The following is a 19398-nucleotide window of genomic DNA, read 5'->3' on the forward strand; positions in this document are numbered from 1 at the left end:
ATACTGCATATTACCATTTTTTGAATTTTTGTAAATTTTAAAACCATATAAGCCAGTTAAAAGTCATGGAGGCTGGATTCTACCTAGGCTGTACTAGCTTCAAATAATGATCCAGTAGTGGTCAAATGCCAGTTAATTACAGTGCTCACTCACTAGTCAAATAACTTAAAATGCATGTCTTTTGAGATTTAAGAGGGAAATCAGAGTAGCAGGGAGGAAGACTCACAGAAAACTGACACTGACAATGTGTAGGCCAGGGGTGGTGAACTCCAGGCCTAGAGTGCCACAGTGGCTGCAGGTTTTCATTCTTACCATCTTCTTAATTAGTGACCAGTTTTTGATGTTGATTACTTATTTTAATTAACTTGACTCAGGCCCCACAGTTGTTTCTTTTTCTTTAATTAGCAGCAAAACAATAATGAGACACAAAACAAGCCACCACATGACCAGCTCCCCTGTGCCCATTACACAATATCTGAAATTAAAGAGAGGTGATGGTCTTGGTAAGGTTGATGTCACAGGTCACTAAAGCATTTTGATGGTGGTCTTAGAAAGAACAGAAAAACAACAGTTTTCGAAATGTGTGCTGTGGCGGAATGAAAGCAGCAACAAGCCATGGAATTAAATAATGGGTTTAATTAACAGCAAGAATTGGCTTCTCATTAAGAAAGTGATTGGGAGTGAAATTGGTTGGAGTTTGAAGCCCCGGTTTAGCTGGTCATCTGTTAGCTCATTTCACATCTCATTTCTGCTTGGCTGTCATTTAATGAAGCAAGGAATAAATTCAGAGGGATGAACTCTTCTGACAGGGCTATTAAAGTGATGGGGGAAAAAGTTAATTAGCAGTAAAAACTGGTCACTGATTAGGAAAACGGTTAGAATGAAAACCTGTAGCCACTGTGGCACTCCAGGCCTGGAGTTCGCCACCCTTGGCCTAGGGCCATTTTCCAGGGAAGGTAAGGCAGCAGCATCTCTAACCATTGTGTCATCATCAACAACATTCAACAGAATATGCTTTATATTTACCTTCCAAAAAAAACCATTAAAACTAAAAGTTTCAAAGAAGCTTTGACAATAGTCATGCGTTTTATGTACAGTAAACATGGTTAATATAGTATTAGCTCTTAATATGTAGTAAACATTTGCTTTTGGTATACAGTACAACAACATCATTGAATTTAAGCTTAACAAAGCTATGTCTTTCTTGTCTTTAACTTTCATTTTAGCATATTTTCTTTAAGAATGAAATAACTGAGTATGTTAACGTAAGATTTTCAAAGGTTATGAATTAGCTACTCAATTCCAGTCAAGTGATTTGAGAGGCTGCTTTTTGCAAATGGAAATCTTCCAAAATATTTACAATGAGGAAACACTGTTAAGCATTAATGTGTTTCTAGTCTATGTAGTGTCATACATAAACGTGCTAATGTTTACATTTATAACCAACTAACTGTGTTTTAATTGGTATTAATTTAAAACTGTACAGTTGCTGCTTCAAATTCTTTCTCTGTTTTTAAGTGCCTTGGATTAGGTAATGATTCTATATTACCTTTATATATATTTTTTATTCTGCTAATTTCAATTACTTTTTAAAATTAATATTAATCCATTATCTCTTTCATGTCAGTTACTGCTATTTGACTTCCGTAATTAAAATGATAAAAGCCATGGTGACTTTCTATTTATAAAAACAAACAAAAATAGCCTAAACATGTTTAATTCTACTAGGATCCAAAGATATTTTCATTAATAAAATATAAGTGAACTGATTATAAATATAATGTATTTTAAAACAAAAAGGTCTTTGCTGCTGCCCGTTTGTTTTTAAAAGTTGTCACCAGTGACATATACTTAAATTGACGTTATATAAAAGAAAAGGGTGGCACAGTGGTGCAGTGGTAGCACTGCTGTCTCGCAGTAAGGAGACCCAGGTTCGCTTCCTGGGTCCTCCCTGCATGGAGTTTGCATGTTGTCCCCATGTCTGCATGGGTCCCCTTCGGGTGCTCTGGTTTCCTCCCACAGTCCAAAGACATGCAGGTTAGGCGCATTGGCGATCTTAATTTGACCCTACTGTGGGGTGTGTGTGTGTGCCCTGTGGTGGCTGACGTCCTGCCTGGGGTTTGTTCCTGCCTTGTGCCCTGTGCTGGCTTGGATTGGCTTCAGCTGACCCCTGTGACTCTGTGTTAGGATGTAGCTGGTTAGACAATGACTGACTGACTGATAAAAGAAAAATCTAACTTAAAAATCTGTGCAACACTGAAACTAACTTAGATTGTTATACAGTAAAACCTAGTTTGTATTTATATTCCATGAATTAGAAAAATGTCTTGCCTGTATTTTGCTGAATTATAAATGAATTGAGCAGATTTCCACTGAAAATACTGTACAGGATCCCCTTACTTGAACCATCAGAATTATGGGCCTGTATCCTTGTAACTGTGGTGCCTGTAAAAGAACAATTTCAGAAAAAAATATATTAAGACTGTTTCTTGTTTTCTCTGTAGCAGTTAATTCTTCTGGTATCTGCATAGTATATAACATGCTGCATATAAGGGATAAAATATATTTTTTAATTCATTTTTTGAATAAAATCAGCCAAGGTTTGGTATATGAAGAAGATGAAAATTTAGAAAAATGAATATTGTTCAGTGTTTCATCTTTGAACCTTCAAATAGTTTTTGAAAATCATTTTTCCTACTTCTGAAAATTCTAATTGCATTCATTTGTTCTTTGCTGTATTGATTACTACTGTAGGTAAGGGCACTGCTGATGTTTTGTAAAGATCATTACATGAAGAATTTCATTGCATTTTATAGTACTTACTATTTTGCTTTACCAACAAAACACATTCAAATAAGAATTCCAATATACTGGTTATCTGTGACAAATCTTGAACACAGACTGGAAGAAACATGTAGAAAGACTTAGAAAAAGTCTTATTTAATATTTTAAAACTGTGCACTTTAATATTGGTGGAATAATGCTAAAGATCACACTTACCTCTCTTTGCATTTTCCTGCAAACTGACATCCTTAAAATTGCGTGGAAACCGCACACCTTTGTATTCCTCCTCTTTAATGTAAATCACCACTACTCCTGTAGATGAACGAGCTGGAGTCCCTTGGTCAGTTGCAATTACAAACAGGGTTCTTTCTTTTTGAGACATCATGGAAAGAGTCCTTAACAGCCTAATTTCCCCAGAAAATGAATTGATGCTAAAGCCTGACACTGAAGTTGTAAAGCGATAGAAAATTGAAGCATTAGCCCCAAAGTCTTTGTCTTCAGCTCTCATAGTAGCTATCACATTGTTGATGGAGGCATCCTGAGAAATATTTATTACAAGTGGGTCCTGAATGAAAAATGGTGAGTTATCATTGACATCTCTTATGTTAACTGTGACAGGAATAGTGGCATTCTTTGGTATTACAGTGGAACAGTCAATGGCCACTACTTGGAACCGATATGTTGCCCGCTTTTCTCTGTCCAGCAGGGCAGCTGTAGTAATCCTGCCAGTTTCTTGATTTATGCTAAACATACTCAGTGACTCTTTGCTCAAGAAATATAGCAAACGGCCATTATCTCCATAATCAGCATCGGAAGCAGTTACGTCAAGAATAAGAGTACCAACTTGGGCATCTTCATCTGTATCAACTATAAAGGCGCTATCAGCGAAGGTGGGGTAGTTGTCATTAATGTCCAAGACTACCACAGTCACAGTGGCTGTGCTACTCAGGGCTGGCTTCCCAAGGTCCCTTGCCATAATAGTCAAAGAATACCTGGCTATTCTTTCCCTGTCAAGAGGTCGAGAGGGAGAAAATACTCCAGAACTACTATGAATGATGAAATCGCCATAAGGGTCTCCATCTACAGGAAAAAATGACAAAACAATTACAATATTAAAATAAGAACATTAATAATTAAGAACTTTATAAAAATAAAAAGAACATACTTTAAGATTATGTTTCTATGTGCATGTTTCTGTATTGTATATGCAAACAGTACTAATTCAAGCCACCCCAGCTCGGCATGGGTCATGTTTTTTGCAAGCATGGTTGAAATTGAGCCTAAAGAAGAAATTTCTGCTATTGTGGTTAAAGTGGGTGTACTGGGCATAATCTTGGTGTATAATTATGGTGTGGGGTGATTATAAGTTGTTGCAAATTCTGATGTTGAACGTTTAAACTTGAGATCAAAAGGTAGCATATCATGTAGATATTTTTAAATGACAGTGGAGCAGAAACTACCTCTCTTGCAATTCTAAACCTTAGCAAACAGTAATTTTCTCATATTGGTTTTTATGCAATTCTAACAGGAAAATCAATCTTGACCATTTCTGTTGTATTCTTAACCAGTATTTCACTATCTACAGTATACCATACCCTTCATACTCTTGGGGTCTGATTCTAGACGTTCTAACTTTTACTACTGTCAAGACAGTTGACATTAAAACTGTCTTACGGCCAAAACAATTTTCGTTCCCTGACTAATTTAGCTTTCTATGCAGGCATTGACAGCCTGTACTTGATGGCATCGTTGGGAAGAACAAAATTTTACTTATACCTTTTTGTGTTAATAGTTTGTTTACTAGTGGATTCATTCAAGGTACGTAACAATAAAACTTAAAAACTTAAATCCCTATAAGGATGGACTTACTTAATTCATGTCTCTAAAATTTGATTTTAGGAATGAAATTGTACCGTAAAAAGTGTTCAGTGTATGCCAGAGTGGGTTTACAGGACTGTGTGAAGTTGAAGCAGAAAAGCCATGAGCACTTAAAAATAATCCATGTGATATACTGAAATGGTTGCAGGGGTTGAATCACACATGCATGACAAACAACATGAATTCTTTTTTAAAAATTGCTTTATATTTACGCTATGGAATCCTTTGTTTATTTTTTTAATCAGTTTCCCTGGACTTTATGTATTTTAAAAAACACATGAAAATAGACTGAGTTATACACCTCCTTACTGATAAATACCAGATTTTAATCTTATATTCCAAAACAAAAACTGAATGTCGGCCCTGTGCATGCACAGTTAAACTGACCATTTAATTTCTGTGTTTTTCAATTATTATAACACAAGATTCTTTAAGTAATGTTTACTTATGTTTTAGTGGGTATTTACTTTATAGATGAAGTTGTTTCAAATCTTAGCATTTAGCAACTTATAAAAATGCTGTGCCTTATTGTAAAAGTTGTTAGTCTTTAATAGTTTGGTTTAACTTTCTTTACTTTTTGAAACAGGTTGTGGTGCACTCTAACCTTTTAACAAATATATATGTTCTGACTGGTGATGAGCATTACACATGTTTAATATTGGCTTGTCCACAGTATTGCAATAATACATTCTACAAAATATTAAACTGAATTGTGTTGAATGCACATTTAACTATAATGAACTGAATTAGTAATGGGAAAATAAACAAAATTTCTCTGAATTAACACAATGGCAATAGTTTATAGAGCTCCTCATATAATTATTTTGTTAATTTAGCATGCTGCATGTTTATGGTTTTACTGCAATTCATTTTGTCAAAGGAATTGGGACAATGTATTTATTACTGAGTAGTTCAGTCTTAACAAATGCATGGTAAATTAAGGGTAAGAAGGTAAAATATTCCTCAAATACCAAATGAATGCAAACACAAGCATACATTTAACTTTGCATACTGCATTCATTAATATGAACACAGTAATATGATATGATGTTGCATATAGCATGCTAATTCTCCTGCTATAAAAAGCATTGAATATCAGTTCTTGCACAGTGGAATGTACCAAAATAGGTACTGTAAACACAAGCTGCAAAACCTTATTTTAACATTTTGAACCTCCAAACCACTCAAAAAAATACCCTCAAAAGGACAACAATCATATAAAACTAAAATAAAAATAATATATACTGCATTCAAGTCTATTACTGTTTGTACTACTACTTTAATACAAGATACGTTTCTCCCAATTTGTTTTAAGCAAATTGCATTCAATACAAGCAAATCAAATTTTACAAAACAAAGTTCAAATCAAATCAAATTTCTTGCCAATTTTGATTCAAGCATTTATTCATAAAAATTTAGTGGGTGCTTAATGTGAACCATATTTATAATGTATGAGCATACAGGTATTTCTGATTCCACATACTGCTGTACTTTCATCCACTTTACTTTTGTCACATTGATCATTCTCAGGCCCATTTGTCCATGTGGTATGCTGCTGAGATGAGCAGTATAATGGTGTACACAGGCTATAATGAATACTTTGATACTTTTTTGGGATAAAACTATAAAATACCACTTAACTGATGCAAAGATCTGAAGTGCTCTTTTGATAGAGCAACACACCTTTCATTGACTTATCTTCTGTGTGCAGGGTCCATATTGTATTTCTCTTCTTCCAAAGACGATGGGTTTGTCACAGATTTTACCTAAGCTTAGAGATATCTTCTTTTGCTAAATACTAAGTATTACAGTTTACTGATACTGATGAATCTTGTGTAGCTCCTGGTCACTTGGCCACAGCATTCCTTAAATAAGATTTCTGCTACAGATAATTTACATATATACGGTACTAACACTTTTTTCTGCAAACATAATTTTAAGGCTAATATGCCTGACCATGTTATTAGCACCAATTACATTTGTAAATCCACAGACTGCATAAAAATCTTTTTCTGATTGTCTCAGAGTCACCTTAAATGCTATTGTGCAACATCTGTCTGGGCACTATATAAAGAGGTAAAGTAGCTGCTAGAAGGGCACCTTACTGTAACCAGGGTTGTAAAAGTACAGATTTAAAAAATATATATTTTTACTATTTCTTCATCCCTTACTCTGTCAAATATATTTTAATACTTCTTTGTCTTTCCTTCAGTTCTGTGGTGTGTTTCATCTTTCATCTTTGTTGAACAATACTTTTGTATCTTAAGAACACACTATGTAGTACGTAATGCAACCATTTTCTGCAAGATTGATAACAACTATAGAGACTGATCCATTTGAAGGCCTCTCAGCACCTACAGTATCAACCTATCAAAATCTTCTCACTGGCATATATCCATTCTCACCTATGTAAGGCATTTGAGAAACTCTATCTGGAAGGGGCAATCTATACCATTGACCTGAGTGCAGGAATGCTTTGGATTTTTGTTCTAATTTCTTAATTAGGAAACAATTACTCTGGTCTGTGGAACATGACATTTAATCTGTCACTTTTCTATATGTGCAGAAGATTAGAATCCCTCAATTTTTCTTCTACAGTAATCCCTCGCTATATTGCACTTTGACTTTCGCGGCTTCACTCTATTCCAGATTTTATATGTAAGCATATCTAAATATATAACGTGGATTTTTCGCGTTAAGTTCCTGTGTGCTGATTGACTCTGCGACGGAGCACCGAATTCGATTCCGCAGCGTTAACCAGGAAGTCTTGTCTCGCTCATTCAGCATCAACGTGTTTCGCTGTGTAAAGAGTTAATTTTTGTGCTCTTTTGTGTTTATCTTTGTGCGTAGTCAAGCCCTTCGTTACGGCTCCAAAACGATCTGCTCCTGCTACTGCTTCATGGGCCGTGCCCAAGTGCCAACAGTAGATGCTAACTATTGCCGAAAAGTCAAAAGTTTTGGACATGTTGAAGGAAGGGAAAAGCTACACTGCTGTAGGACGCCATTATGGCATCAATGAGTCCATGATTCTTTTTATTTAAAAAGGAGGAAAAGAATATAAGATCTATGGCCGCAGTGTCCTTTTAACCTGGGCACTTAACAAGTTGTAAGTGGACGTAATAAGGCAGTAGTCCGGATGCAATCTGCTTTAAGGATTTGGATTGAAGACTGCCGGAAGAAGAACGGCAGTGCTACACAGTCGCCAGAAGAGGCTCCTTTAGAAGAGCTGTAACACTCTCCATTGTTGTGCAGTAAAACTAAACTCATCGTTATTGGACAAGTCTTCGTGTCATTGTTGGTGAGTAACTATAATTAATTTTCTATGTACAGTACTTAGTACATGTATGTACGTTTATTGTCACTGTACACACATTTACTGTATACAATTTTTCTTGCATTGTACATATTTATTGCTGGTGGCCTGTCTATCGTAATGGCTGTAACGAATGTGGTATCGGAGACGCTCGATATCTTTAAAATAATATTTAGGTTTTACTGTATATAAACAGTGTGTTTACTTACATAATTTAAATGAATCTTACCTAATATCTAAGAGAATACAAAGGGTTCATGCTGTTTAACTGTATGGGAAATGTTTATAAGAGTGTGGGAGAGTTTATGAGGGCTTAAAATATATAAAAATAACCATATAAACATACGGTTTTTACTTCGTGAATTTTCAAATTTCGCTGGGGCTTTCTGGAATGCAACCCCCACTATCGAGGAGGGATTACTGTATTCCAAAACATTGTATTTAAACTGCATATTTAAAGATGAACGCATATTGCACTTGACAATGGCACATTTTCCTTCTGGTTATTTGTGACACATGGGGAACTGCCTTCTTATTAGTGAAAAGAAACTATAAAGAATTTAAATTCTTTTCAAACAAGAGAATTTTAATGAAGCAAAAATGGTAGAAAATTAAAAGATATGAGGAGGACGTGCTGTAGATCACCCTAGGATGGACACAAGCAGCCGCCTGCAATAGCAGCTCTGTGTTTGTTTGTTTTCATTGTTGTTTTCTATTGTTTACTACTTTTTTTCTTGGACAACCAAAAATGTGAGGAAGGACTTGCACTCACTTACATATGACAGCAACTACTGGACTTTGTATACTAGAGCTTTGGATCTAATTGCTGGGCTGCCAGCAGAACTACTGCAAAAATGAAGGAGCCCGACTCCACAACAAGAGAAGAAGGTACAGACCTTAACTTCCTTCGATTATTATGTGAAATATAAAATCGCTGGTGAACAAAATGGCTTAGAAGTGAAGTCTGCAGTTGCAGTGGATGGATTTAAAATCGTGCTGGTGGACAGAAGCAGGAGTGAAAGCAGAAAAAAGAAAGCATGTAGACTTGACGTTTTTGTGAATGAAAAACTGTGTAACCCTGGATTTATTACAATTAAAACACAGGTATGAAACCCGAATGCTGAGCTACTTGCAGTAGATTTATGAGCTTATTAATATGCCACAAAAGTTTTCACATGCCTTTGGGCTGGCAGTTTTCATCCCTCCTCAGCAGACGTGGCAATCGCAACAGATACAGTATACTTTGTAATAAGCAAACTTACACCTGACCATCCCTGTGCTTTCATCACAATTCCTGTGGATTTTAACCATATTTTACTTTCCTCCACCTTCACCAATGTTTACCAATCCATGGAGTGTACAACAAAAGAAAACAGGACCCTAGACTTGTCATATGGCAATTTTAAAGAGGCATATAAGTATTTTACTTTGCCAACTTTATACCAATCGAACTATAATTTGGTACAGCTCATACCTTCATATAAATCCATGTTCAGAGATTGCCAGCCATCACGAGGACCTTGCAGGAATGAACAACAGAGGCAGAGGGCGCTCTGAAGGATACCTTTGAAAACACTGAATGGGGTATGCTTTGTGAGACACACAGTGAGGACAATGAGGAATGGAGCCACTGTATCACAGAGTACATCAGGTTTTGTGTACATAACACAGTTTCCCAACAGCGAGCTATGGATCACAAAAGAACTGAAGGCCCTACTGAATATGAAGAAGACAGCCTTCAGTTCTGGAAATAAGGATGAAATCAAACAGTTGCAGTCAGACCTGAAGAAGCAGCTCTGTGAGGGGAAACCCTCTACAGAGAGAAACTTCAGCATAAGTTGCAAGAGAACAACATGAAGAAAGTGTGGAATGGAATGAACACTATCACTGGCTACAAGCAGGCTGATAAACATGCGAAGGAAGTGAACAACAACACAGCTAATGAACCAAACAAGTTTGACTCGTTCTTGTCTGCACCTCCTTCTCCCAAAACTGCTAGCCTTTGTGTGCAAGCTGTGGAGGATCCGGAATCCCAACTGTCATCTGCATCCTGCACTATCCTTCACTACAATAACATCACACCTGTGGTCTTCAGCCCCACTCCACTCCCTGAACTGTGTGCCTCTGCTGGGAGTGAGGAGAGAGCTGGGAAAACTGTATAAACAAGGCTTCAGGGTCTGATGGAATCAGACCCAGGTTGCTGAAAACATCTGCCAGCCAACTCTGTGGGGTCCTTTAGCACCTTTTGTCCCTTTTCCTGCATTTGCAGATGGTTCCCCAGCTGTACAAAACGTCCTGTATGGCCCCAGTGCCAAACAAAGAATATTCCAGTGATTCCAAGGACCAGATGTTCTTATTTCATATAACATGAAGACCTTTGAGAAAACAGCTATGACCCCTGATTTCAGAACATATGGATCATCTGTAGTTTGACTGTGAGGCACATATAGGTGTGCAGGATGCTCTCATCTACATGCTCCACAGAGCCTTGTCTCACTTGGATAAAACTCAAACCACAGTCAGAATAATTTCCTTTGACTTTTCCACTGCCTTTAACAGCATTCTGCCTAATGGCTGGGGAAAAGGGTCAAGTATTAGAATGCTGACTCTCCCACAGTCTCCTGGATCATGAACCACCTGACCAACAGACAGCAGTTTGTGAAGCTGAGTGACTGTGTGTCAGAAATGGTGGTGTGTAATGTTGGAGCACCTCAGGGAACTGACCCATCTTCTCTTCCTATCCATCATTTCAGTGCAAATTAAAATCTGCTACACTCTCATCTTCATTTTGACTATAAACTATTTTTGCATGAAAACTTGTAAACATCAATTATTTGTTTGGATTAACACAATTTTTTATTCTTTCATATTTCATCTTAAAGGCATATTGAGAAATATGATAATTATACCTTCTCTTGGTTTATAAATGTCTCACCATGAGAAAGATACTGAATTTGTCAATACTTCAACTGAATGTCATTTATATCTCTATAAAGCAAATTGGGCTTATGCCCAGAAAGACAAAAAAAATAGTATTTCTGGGGTTTCCCTTTATAAAATATATATTCATTTACAGTTCCCATGATATTTGTAATCTATTTCTAAAATGCAGAGTCACTAACTTCATTAATAAGAACTCACCGATAATTTTGTACTCTGTCTTGCCATTCTCACCAGCATCGGAATCTCTTGCCTTTATAGTCATAAGAGCTGATGGGTCTTGGTTTTCTGGCACCTCTAAATAATATAAGTCCTTCTCAAAAACTGGAGCATTATCATTTTCATCCAACACCTTAATTTTAATTGTTGCTTTGGCAAAATTGGGTGGAGACCCACCATCTTCAGCATAGGCTGTAGGAAGAATATAAATACTTTGTAAGTCACAGAGTATGTAAATTTCAAATGATATAAAACCTCAAATCTGGCAGTTCTAGTAATCTTATGTTCACTGGGCCTCACCACACTCACCCTTGAGACACAGGAAGCCAGAGTTCAACTTTGAAAGATTATTGTCTGCAAATGGAAACATTTCTGAATTTATCAGATTCAGTCATCACGGAACATCTAAACTGCCCCAGCTCCTTTTATGTCACAATCTTGCAGTCTACACCCCAAACCTTATTAAACCAACTATTCTCATCCAAAGGCTTAATGTTTTATTTTTTACAGTTTACACAGTAAAGATGATGATAAAGGTTTGTTTCAGGTGGAACAGTGAGTAGTGGCATTTTTCCTGTGTATTTGGTTTAAATATTTTCTCAGTTTTCATGAGGATTTTCTTTCTGTCAACTGTAGTTTTCTCCCACAGTCCTGGGACACACTGTCAAGTTGACTGGATTTAGTTGACTGTGCTTAAGTGTGATCTGAGAAGGCCTGATATATGTGCTTGGATAACCTGACACCCACAGTGACACTGACCGGACCTAACTAGTTCAAGAAAATCACTGCAGAGAATCATGGTATCCATGTCCCATATTCTTCAAATCCCTGTAAACTACTATTTATGCATAATTGTTTTTTCTGCAGCTTCATGCTTAACAGTGATACATTAGTTGTTCACTGCTATAAACATTTATGGACATAACTTTACCCATATAATTATATGGTAGCTGCAAGTATACAATTGAATTATCTTCTTTACCTTATCAAATTACTTGAATATACACTATATCTATGTATTCATGGTATTCATATAATACAATAACAACCAATTATCTATTAATAAAGTCATGTAATGCAGATAGGTTTTTGATAATGATGCCTTACTCTGATATTTTTTTATATTCTATATAATTATGCTTTTAATGGTATAGCTTTTGTAATGTCTTTACAAATCAATTTGGACCATTTTAATGTGTTTTCCTTCTGATTGTTTTTGGTATATGATTAGTTTGATTAGTTTGCATATTAATCATGACATCTCTGCCAAAATTCTATTTTTTGTTTATAGTAGAAATGTTTTTTCCACCCATTCTATGTTTTCAAGAAATGTATTCACATTAAATATTTTTTCATAATTGTATAGTATAATATTGTATAGTATCTTGCCAAAAGATTCACACCTGGATTAAAAATAATCTCTTCACATCCTGTTTACTATGGCATCATATGGCGGATAAGAAAAAATTAAGGAACAAAATTCAGAAGTGAGTGTGTAGCAGGCTTTGTGCTATAGGAACCAAGTTACCCAAACTATTCTATAACATTTCAGTAATTATTTACAGCTCAGATGCTGATCGTTCTGATCATAAAATAGGTCATTATGATAACAATTGACAGAAAGAATTCAAAATTAATTGCAGAATTACAGATTTGAGTGCCTCTTTCTCTTGCACAATTTGGCTCAAAAACTAATCAGCACATTTTCATCTCACAACAAGCTTAAGTTTCGAGTTTGATATTTTTCCATCCAGCTGTTTTATCTCTAAACTGTCTTCAAAAAACTGTGACACACAGAAACACACCCATCATTGAGGTATTGATGTTTTTGGTATCAGGGGACCCTAAAATGTTGAGATCCATCAGAAACCGGAGATTGAAATTTCTGACAAATCAAAAGCTTTCGCTCCTCCCACATAGATGATAGGTTAGTGGGGGAGGGCACAAATCAAAAATGTAATTTATAGAGTAAATACTTTTGTGAGAACTAGTTATTTATGGTTAGTGTGGTGCAGTGACTTAGGCTTTTGACTTCAAAACCTAAGGTTGTGGGTTTAAATCCTGCCACTGACACTCTGTGACCCTGAGCAAGTTACTTCACCTGTCTGTGCTCCATCTGGAAAAAGAAAAAAAATGTAACAATTGTTACATCTCAAAAATTGTAAGTCACTTTGTTTAAAGGTGTCTGTCAAATAAATAGGTTGAGTCAGTCAACTTTGCATTATACATGCATATATAAAAGTATGTATTTCTTCTGTTTTGGCACTAGGTTATTTGAACCATTCATATAATTGTTGTAGCCTATATATTATGTCTCAGTTACTTAAATTCGGTGATCCTAATAGGGTTCCACTGTAAAGAAGCTCATTTTTTCTTCTACAGCTCATTTGTTTCATAATCAGGGGCTGAATGTATCCATAAATATACCTAACTGCATACTGTAATAACTGAAAAGTGGCACCCGATACACCAACATTAGAAGACATGCAAAGGCTGCTTAAGGCATAGTATGCAATCGAGCACCAATATTATCAACCAATAAATGCATCATGTGAAAGTATTTATTTTTTATAGATTGTGGATTGTTTTTTTATTATATATACAGTCATGGCTGAAATTATCGGCACCCCAGGAATTTTCCCAGAAAATGCACCATTTCTCCTAGAAAATTGTTGCAATTACAAATGTTTTGGTATACACGTTTATGTCATTTATGTGCATTGGAACAACACAAAAAACAGAGAAAAACGCCAAATCTGACATAATTTCACACAAACCTCAAAATTATTGGTACCCTGAACTTAATATTTGGTTGCACGCCCTTTGGAAAAAATAACTGAAATCAAGCGCTTCCTATAACCATCAACAAGCTTGTGACACCTATCAACTGGAATTTCCGACCACTCTTCTTTTGCAAACTTCTCAAGGTGTCTCAGATTTGAAGGGCGCCTTCTCCCAACAGAGATCTCTCTATAAGTGTTCAATTGGATTTAGATCTGGACTCATTGCTGGCCACTTCAGAATTCTCCAGCTTTTTGTCTTTAACCATTTCTGTGTGCTTTTAGAGGTATGTTTGGGGTCATTGTCCTGCTGGAACACCCATGACCTCTGACGCAGACCCAGCTTTCTGACACTGGGCCCTACATTGCACCCTAATATCTTTTGGTAGTCTTCAGATTTCATGATGCTTTGCACACAGTCAAGGCATCCAGTGCCAGAGGCAGCAAAACATCCCCACCATGTTTGACTGTTGGTACTGTGTTCTTTTCTTCATAGGCCTCATTCTGTTTTCTGTAAACAGTAGAATGTTGAGCTTTACCAAAAAGCTCTACCTTGGTCTCATCTGTCCACAAGACATTCGCTCAGAAGGATTTTAGCTTCCTCAAGTACATTTTGGCAAACTCCAGTCTGGGTTTTTTATGTTTCGGTGTCAGCAGTGGGGTCCTTCTGGCTCTCCTGCCATAGCGTTTCATTTCGTTCTGATGTCGACAGATAGTTTGACCTGACACTGTTGCACCCTAAATCTGCAGAACAGCTTAAATATGTTTTGAAGTTGACTGGGGCTGTTTATGCACCATTCGGACTATCCTTCGTTGCAGTCTTTTCTGAATTTTTCTCTTCCATCCACATCCAGGGAGATTAGCTACAGTGCCATGTGTTGTGAACTTCTTGGTTATGTTGCGGACAGTGGACAAAGGAACATGAAGATCTCTTGAGATGGACTTGTAGCCTTGAGACTGTTGATATTTTTCCACAATTTTTGTTCTTAAGTCCTCAGACAATTCTCTGCTCTTCATTCTGTTCTCCATGCTTAGTGTGGCACACTAAGACACACAACAGAAAGGTTGAGACAACTTTTCTCCATTTTAACTGGCTTCAGGTGTGATTGCTATATTGCCAGCACCTGTTTCTTTCCACAGGTGAGTTCAAACGAGCATCATATGCTTGAAATAAAATGATTTACCCACAATTTTGAAAAGGTGCCAATAATCTTGTCTGGTCCATTTTTGGAGTTCTGTGTGACTTGATGTCAGATTTGGCTTTTTTTCTCTGTTTTTTTTGTGTTGTTCCAATGCACATAAAGGAAATAAACATGTGTATACCAAAACATTTGTAACTGCAACAATTTTCTGGGAGAAATGGTGCATTTTCTGGGAAAATTCCAGGGGTGCTGATAATTTTGGCTATGACTGTATACAATGAAAACATAAATCTTTGTGCACTGAAGGAAGTCAGATTCAAAGGAGAGTGCAGCAAAAATGTTGAGTTTCTGCTGGAATAAATTATCTTTATTTAATAAAAAAGAGTCTACGCCAAAAAGTTAAAATGTACTATATTTGAATAAGTCAATGTTATTCTTTTATCTTTGGTTGATTGCAAGTTTTACTTATTTTTTGTTTGACTTTGTTTTCTGAAAGGATCTAGTTTCTTTTCATTTACATCCTAACAATTTCCGTGGATTTCTGTTTATTCTGCAATGGACTTCTGCCTTAGGGCAGTATTTTCTGCTTTCATATTTTTGTGGAAACATGCAACAGTTTATTTATTCAGGCTGTATTGTTATTTAGCGTAATGAAGACATTTCTCTCATTGCCACTTCCTTTTTTCTGGTGAGGAATGGAGTAGCAGTATGTTGGGCAGGACTGATCAAGCTATCCTATCCTATCCTTAGCAATTTGTTCCAGCTCCTCCAGGGGAAATCACAAAATTCCTAGACCCATTGAGATATGTAATCCCTGCAGCATCTCCTGGGTCTTTCGTCTTTCGGCCATTCCTGGTACACCCCCGGATAGCATTTTAACTTCTTGCCCAAACCATCTCAACTGTTTTTCCTCTCAGTTTGCAGAAGCATCAGATCTAGTGGGCCTATCCCACCAGAAACAGATGCAAGCCAGAACACTTGAACACCAGATGGGTTATACTAAAGCAGTTTGCACACAATAGATGAGTAGAAGTGACTTTGAAAGTAGACATATACTAAGGCTGGACATAGAAGTGAGATTAACCAACAGCTTCACACAGAAGATACTTTGTTTGATATCATACCAGGGTCTTTGTGCTGTGATGTGTCAAACCTAAAGAATTAATCACGGTGTTATTTAAGTATGTTTTACTCTGTAAAACATTTTTGTACTGATTTTAGATCTGCTAAGAATAACTAGGAAAACTAAACAATTTAATATGACATTAATTAATCACCATAAAGGAAAAACTATAACATTACCTGTGAAAATATAGAGGTCCTTTGTCTCTCTGTCTAGAGATTTCATTGTTTTAATGACTCCAGTTGCTGAATCCATTGAGAAGCTGTCATCTAAAATGCTTCCATATGTCACCACACCATTTGAACCTACAAATTATTGAAAACACCATATTCAATCACAGAACCTTGTTGTATCTCTCATAAATTAAACTTCTTGGTTTTACCAATCACTGTTTGTATTGTACTGCATGAATATTTTTGTAACTGCACTTTGACTTTTTGTAGAATTGCAAGACTGCCACAGGAGGGTGAAAGGACAGCTATGTTCAATCAGCAGCAAGAAGTCATTATAGTTGACATGGTCCGTCAAAACAATACCATTACACTGCGAGAAATACAGCAACTAGTTACTGAAGACAAAACAAACTTTGAAGGAATTAACAGTGTAAGCTTTTAACTTCTTTCTCTGACTGCCATTTTTTCTTTCCTAGGACACAAAGCGGAAGTAGACAATGGCTGACGGTGAGATGGAGCACATTGTGGAAAGAATTCCAGGCCCTTGATAACCAGATCCAGAAACTCCTGTCCAGACAGAGGCACCTGAGGGAACTGAAGGCTAGCCTATTGAAAGAGTCCTCCCTGACTTCTGAAATCATCACAGAAAGTCGTGATTCAACAACATCGACTCCATGCCAGAGAAGTGTCCAGCTGCAGTCAGGAGAGTTTCAGGCCTTGGGACAGATCCGAGCACTTCAGACACTATGAGGTCCATAAACTGACGCCCCCTTCTGGAGCCATTCCTGTTTTGCTGGTGAACTGACGCCTATATTACATGCCCCTCATGATGATTTCAATTCCCTTTAGTTCCTGCACCAAGATGAGTATTCAGCATTTATTAAACTTTTAAACTATCAAGGTCTCTCAGTGCATTCAAAGCAGTTGTTTTGGTGTCATATCTTAGAAACTAATTGAACAAAAAATCTTAACATATTGTTTTTTATAGTATACATTTTATATCTGCATTTTCCATGTCACATTTATGAGACTGCACTTTTTAATATGTTAGTTATATGCTGCATACAATGGAGTAGTGGCTCTGTGGCTAAAGGTCTACACTGGTAACCTCATATAAAAATGGGAAATGCTAAGGAGGAAGACGAGGAAGAATAAATTATATGCTGCACTTGGCTACGATTAACACAACATATGTTTATAGACTCTGAATCGAATAAATCATATAATTTGTGTAAACAGTCAAATTTGCAATACTGTATTGTATTGTCTTTGTGGTCCTCTCTGTGTTATACCATTAGTACTGTATTATTACTGGTGTACAAAATGTTAATATTTCTATTAAAGATGCATTAATTGTGGCAGAGTTTCTGCTCCAGAGGAATGACGCACTCGCCCTCAAAAGCACCACCACCTGATCAAAGCACTGTGCAGTCCCTACATTGATGGTTTGAAAGCCACAATTCCCCATGACCATCACCATCTAATTCTTCCACATGAAGCCTAAAAACCATGAGGATTGATTTAAATCATATCATTTATGTTAGGTAGAATGCCTACGGGCCTTGTAACCCCTGCAGATTTTGTTTTTCTCCAGCCCTGTGGGTTTTTTTTGTCCTCCCTGGCCATCTGACCCTACTTTATTCTTTGTTAATTAGTATTGCATAATTTTATGTTTTTCTTTTTTCTTTCTTCATCTTTTAAAGCACTTTGAGCTACATCATTTGTAGGAAAACATGCTAAACAAATAAAAGTTATTATTGTTGCTGTTGTTGTCTGCCTTTCCACCATCGACTGTGTCCTCCAGTGCAAGAGGGTGCCCTCAAAGCGAGTGTACAGAGTACAAATGGTCAAAAAGCTGCCATTTCACTGCAAGTAAGTGTACATTCAGACACATTTACAGTAGTTCAGATAGTTTACAGTATAATATTACTATATCCATACTACTGTCAAGCTCAATGGCATCATAGTATGCACAATGTATGTAAATCAAGAGTGCACATAGTGTACTCTTCAGCATAGATTTGTCTTCCTGTAGCACTTACAACACTATATTTATTTCTACATATAGAGAATGTTTGATTTGGATTCCATGGGCAGATACCATGAATACATTTTTGTGGATGAAGAAGGGTTCAGTCTCACAAAGAGGAGAAGGAGAGGTCGGAACATAATTGTCCAGCGGGCCATTGTCGAAATCTCTGGCCAGTGTGGTGGCAATACGACACTATGTGGAGCGATAAGTAACTGTGGGTTTCTACACCATCATGTCACACTGGAGTGATATAACATGCAGCATCTTCTTACATTTTTTGGTGATCTTTGAGAGGTCTTGTTTTGACTTGAGCAGCAGGATCATGAGCTGAACATGCATCCTTCCTATGTTATAGTTTGGGACAATGTCATGCTCACATAAGAGAATGTTACTTGTCTGGTGAGGGAGACTGTAGCATGTGACATAGATGAAGTGTGGTGGCCTGACCCAGTCCAAAGACGTGATGAAGACCAATGACCAATCACTTGTTTACAGTCCTTTGATTTTGTACCATCTACAGTGCACTATAGGTTGTGAACTGTGGTGTACTTCTCATTTACAGAATGGAAAATTCTGTACTTTACTTTATATACAGTAAATGCTAAATAATTATGAAATCTTTTTTTCTTTTTCTTTTTTTTTGGAGATGCTAAATGCATTTCTCCTGTAGCTACAGTATGTGTCCTGAATACAGTGGTTTCAATTTTTTGCTGTAGTGTGTAATGACTGCTCAGTAGTATTTATGCACTGACAGGCTTGATGCATGATCTGAAAGCAGTATTTGCTTTACTATAGTTTTCAGAAGCTTGTTTGATTTTGCAAGATGAGTCAAAGGTTTTGTGAGTGTAGTTTGAGTTTTAGGTTTTGTGCTTAGCATTTTTGGGAAAATGAAAGGGGAGTTTAGGAAATGTGTTTTAGCAATTCAGAAAAACTATAATGACACCACCATTGGTCCACCCACTGTTGACATCACTTCCAGCTAACCCCAATGACATCATTTCCGGTACCCCGAAT

The 19398-nt window shown here is 36.7% G+C and overlaps 1 protein-coding gene across 2 annotated transcripts in view; it reads right to left on the bottom strand.

Moving 5' to 3' along the window:
- LOC120523522 (protocadherin-16-like) overlaps positions 1–19398 on the bottom strand; it is a 372188-nt gene that overhangs the window by 51511 nt on the left and 301279 nt on the right. For both annotated transcript variants that reach the window (XM_039744918.1, XM_039744917.1), the window contains exons 12-15: positions 16359–16484; positions 11117–11326; positions 3001–3864; positions 2332–2445 (exon numbers count right to left, since the gene is read on the bottom strand). In XM_039744918.1, coding sequence (XP_039600852.1) covers positions 2332–2445; positions 3001–3864; positions 11117–11326; positions 16359–16484 — 1314 coding nt within the window. The remainder of the gene's footprint in view (positions 1–2331; positions 2446–3000; positions 3865–11116; positions 11327–16358; positions 16485–19398) is intronic.

The sequence above is a fragment of the Polypterus senegalus genome, chromosome 2 (assembly GCF_016835505.1).
Source record: "Polypterus senegalus isolate Bchr_013 chromosome 2, ASM1683550v1, whole genome shotgun sequence".
In the NCBI taxonomy this organism is placed as follows: domain Eukaryota; kingdom Metazoa; phylum Chordata; class Cladistia; order Polypteriformes; family Polypteridae; genus Polypterus; species Polypterus senegalus.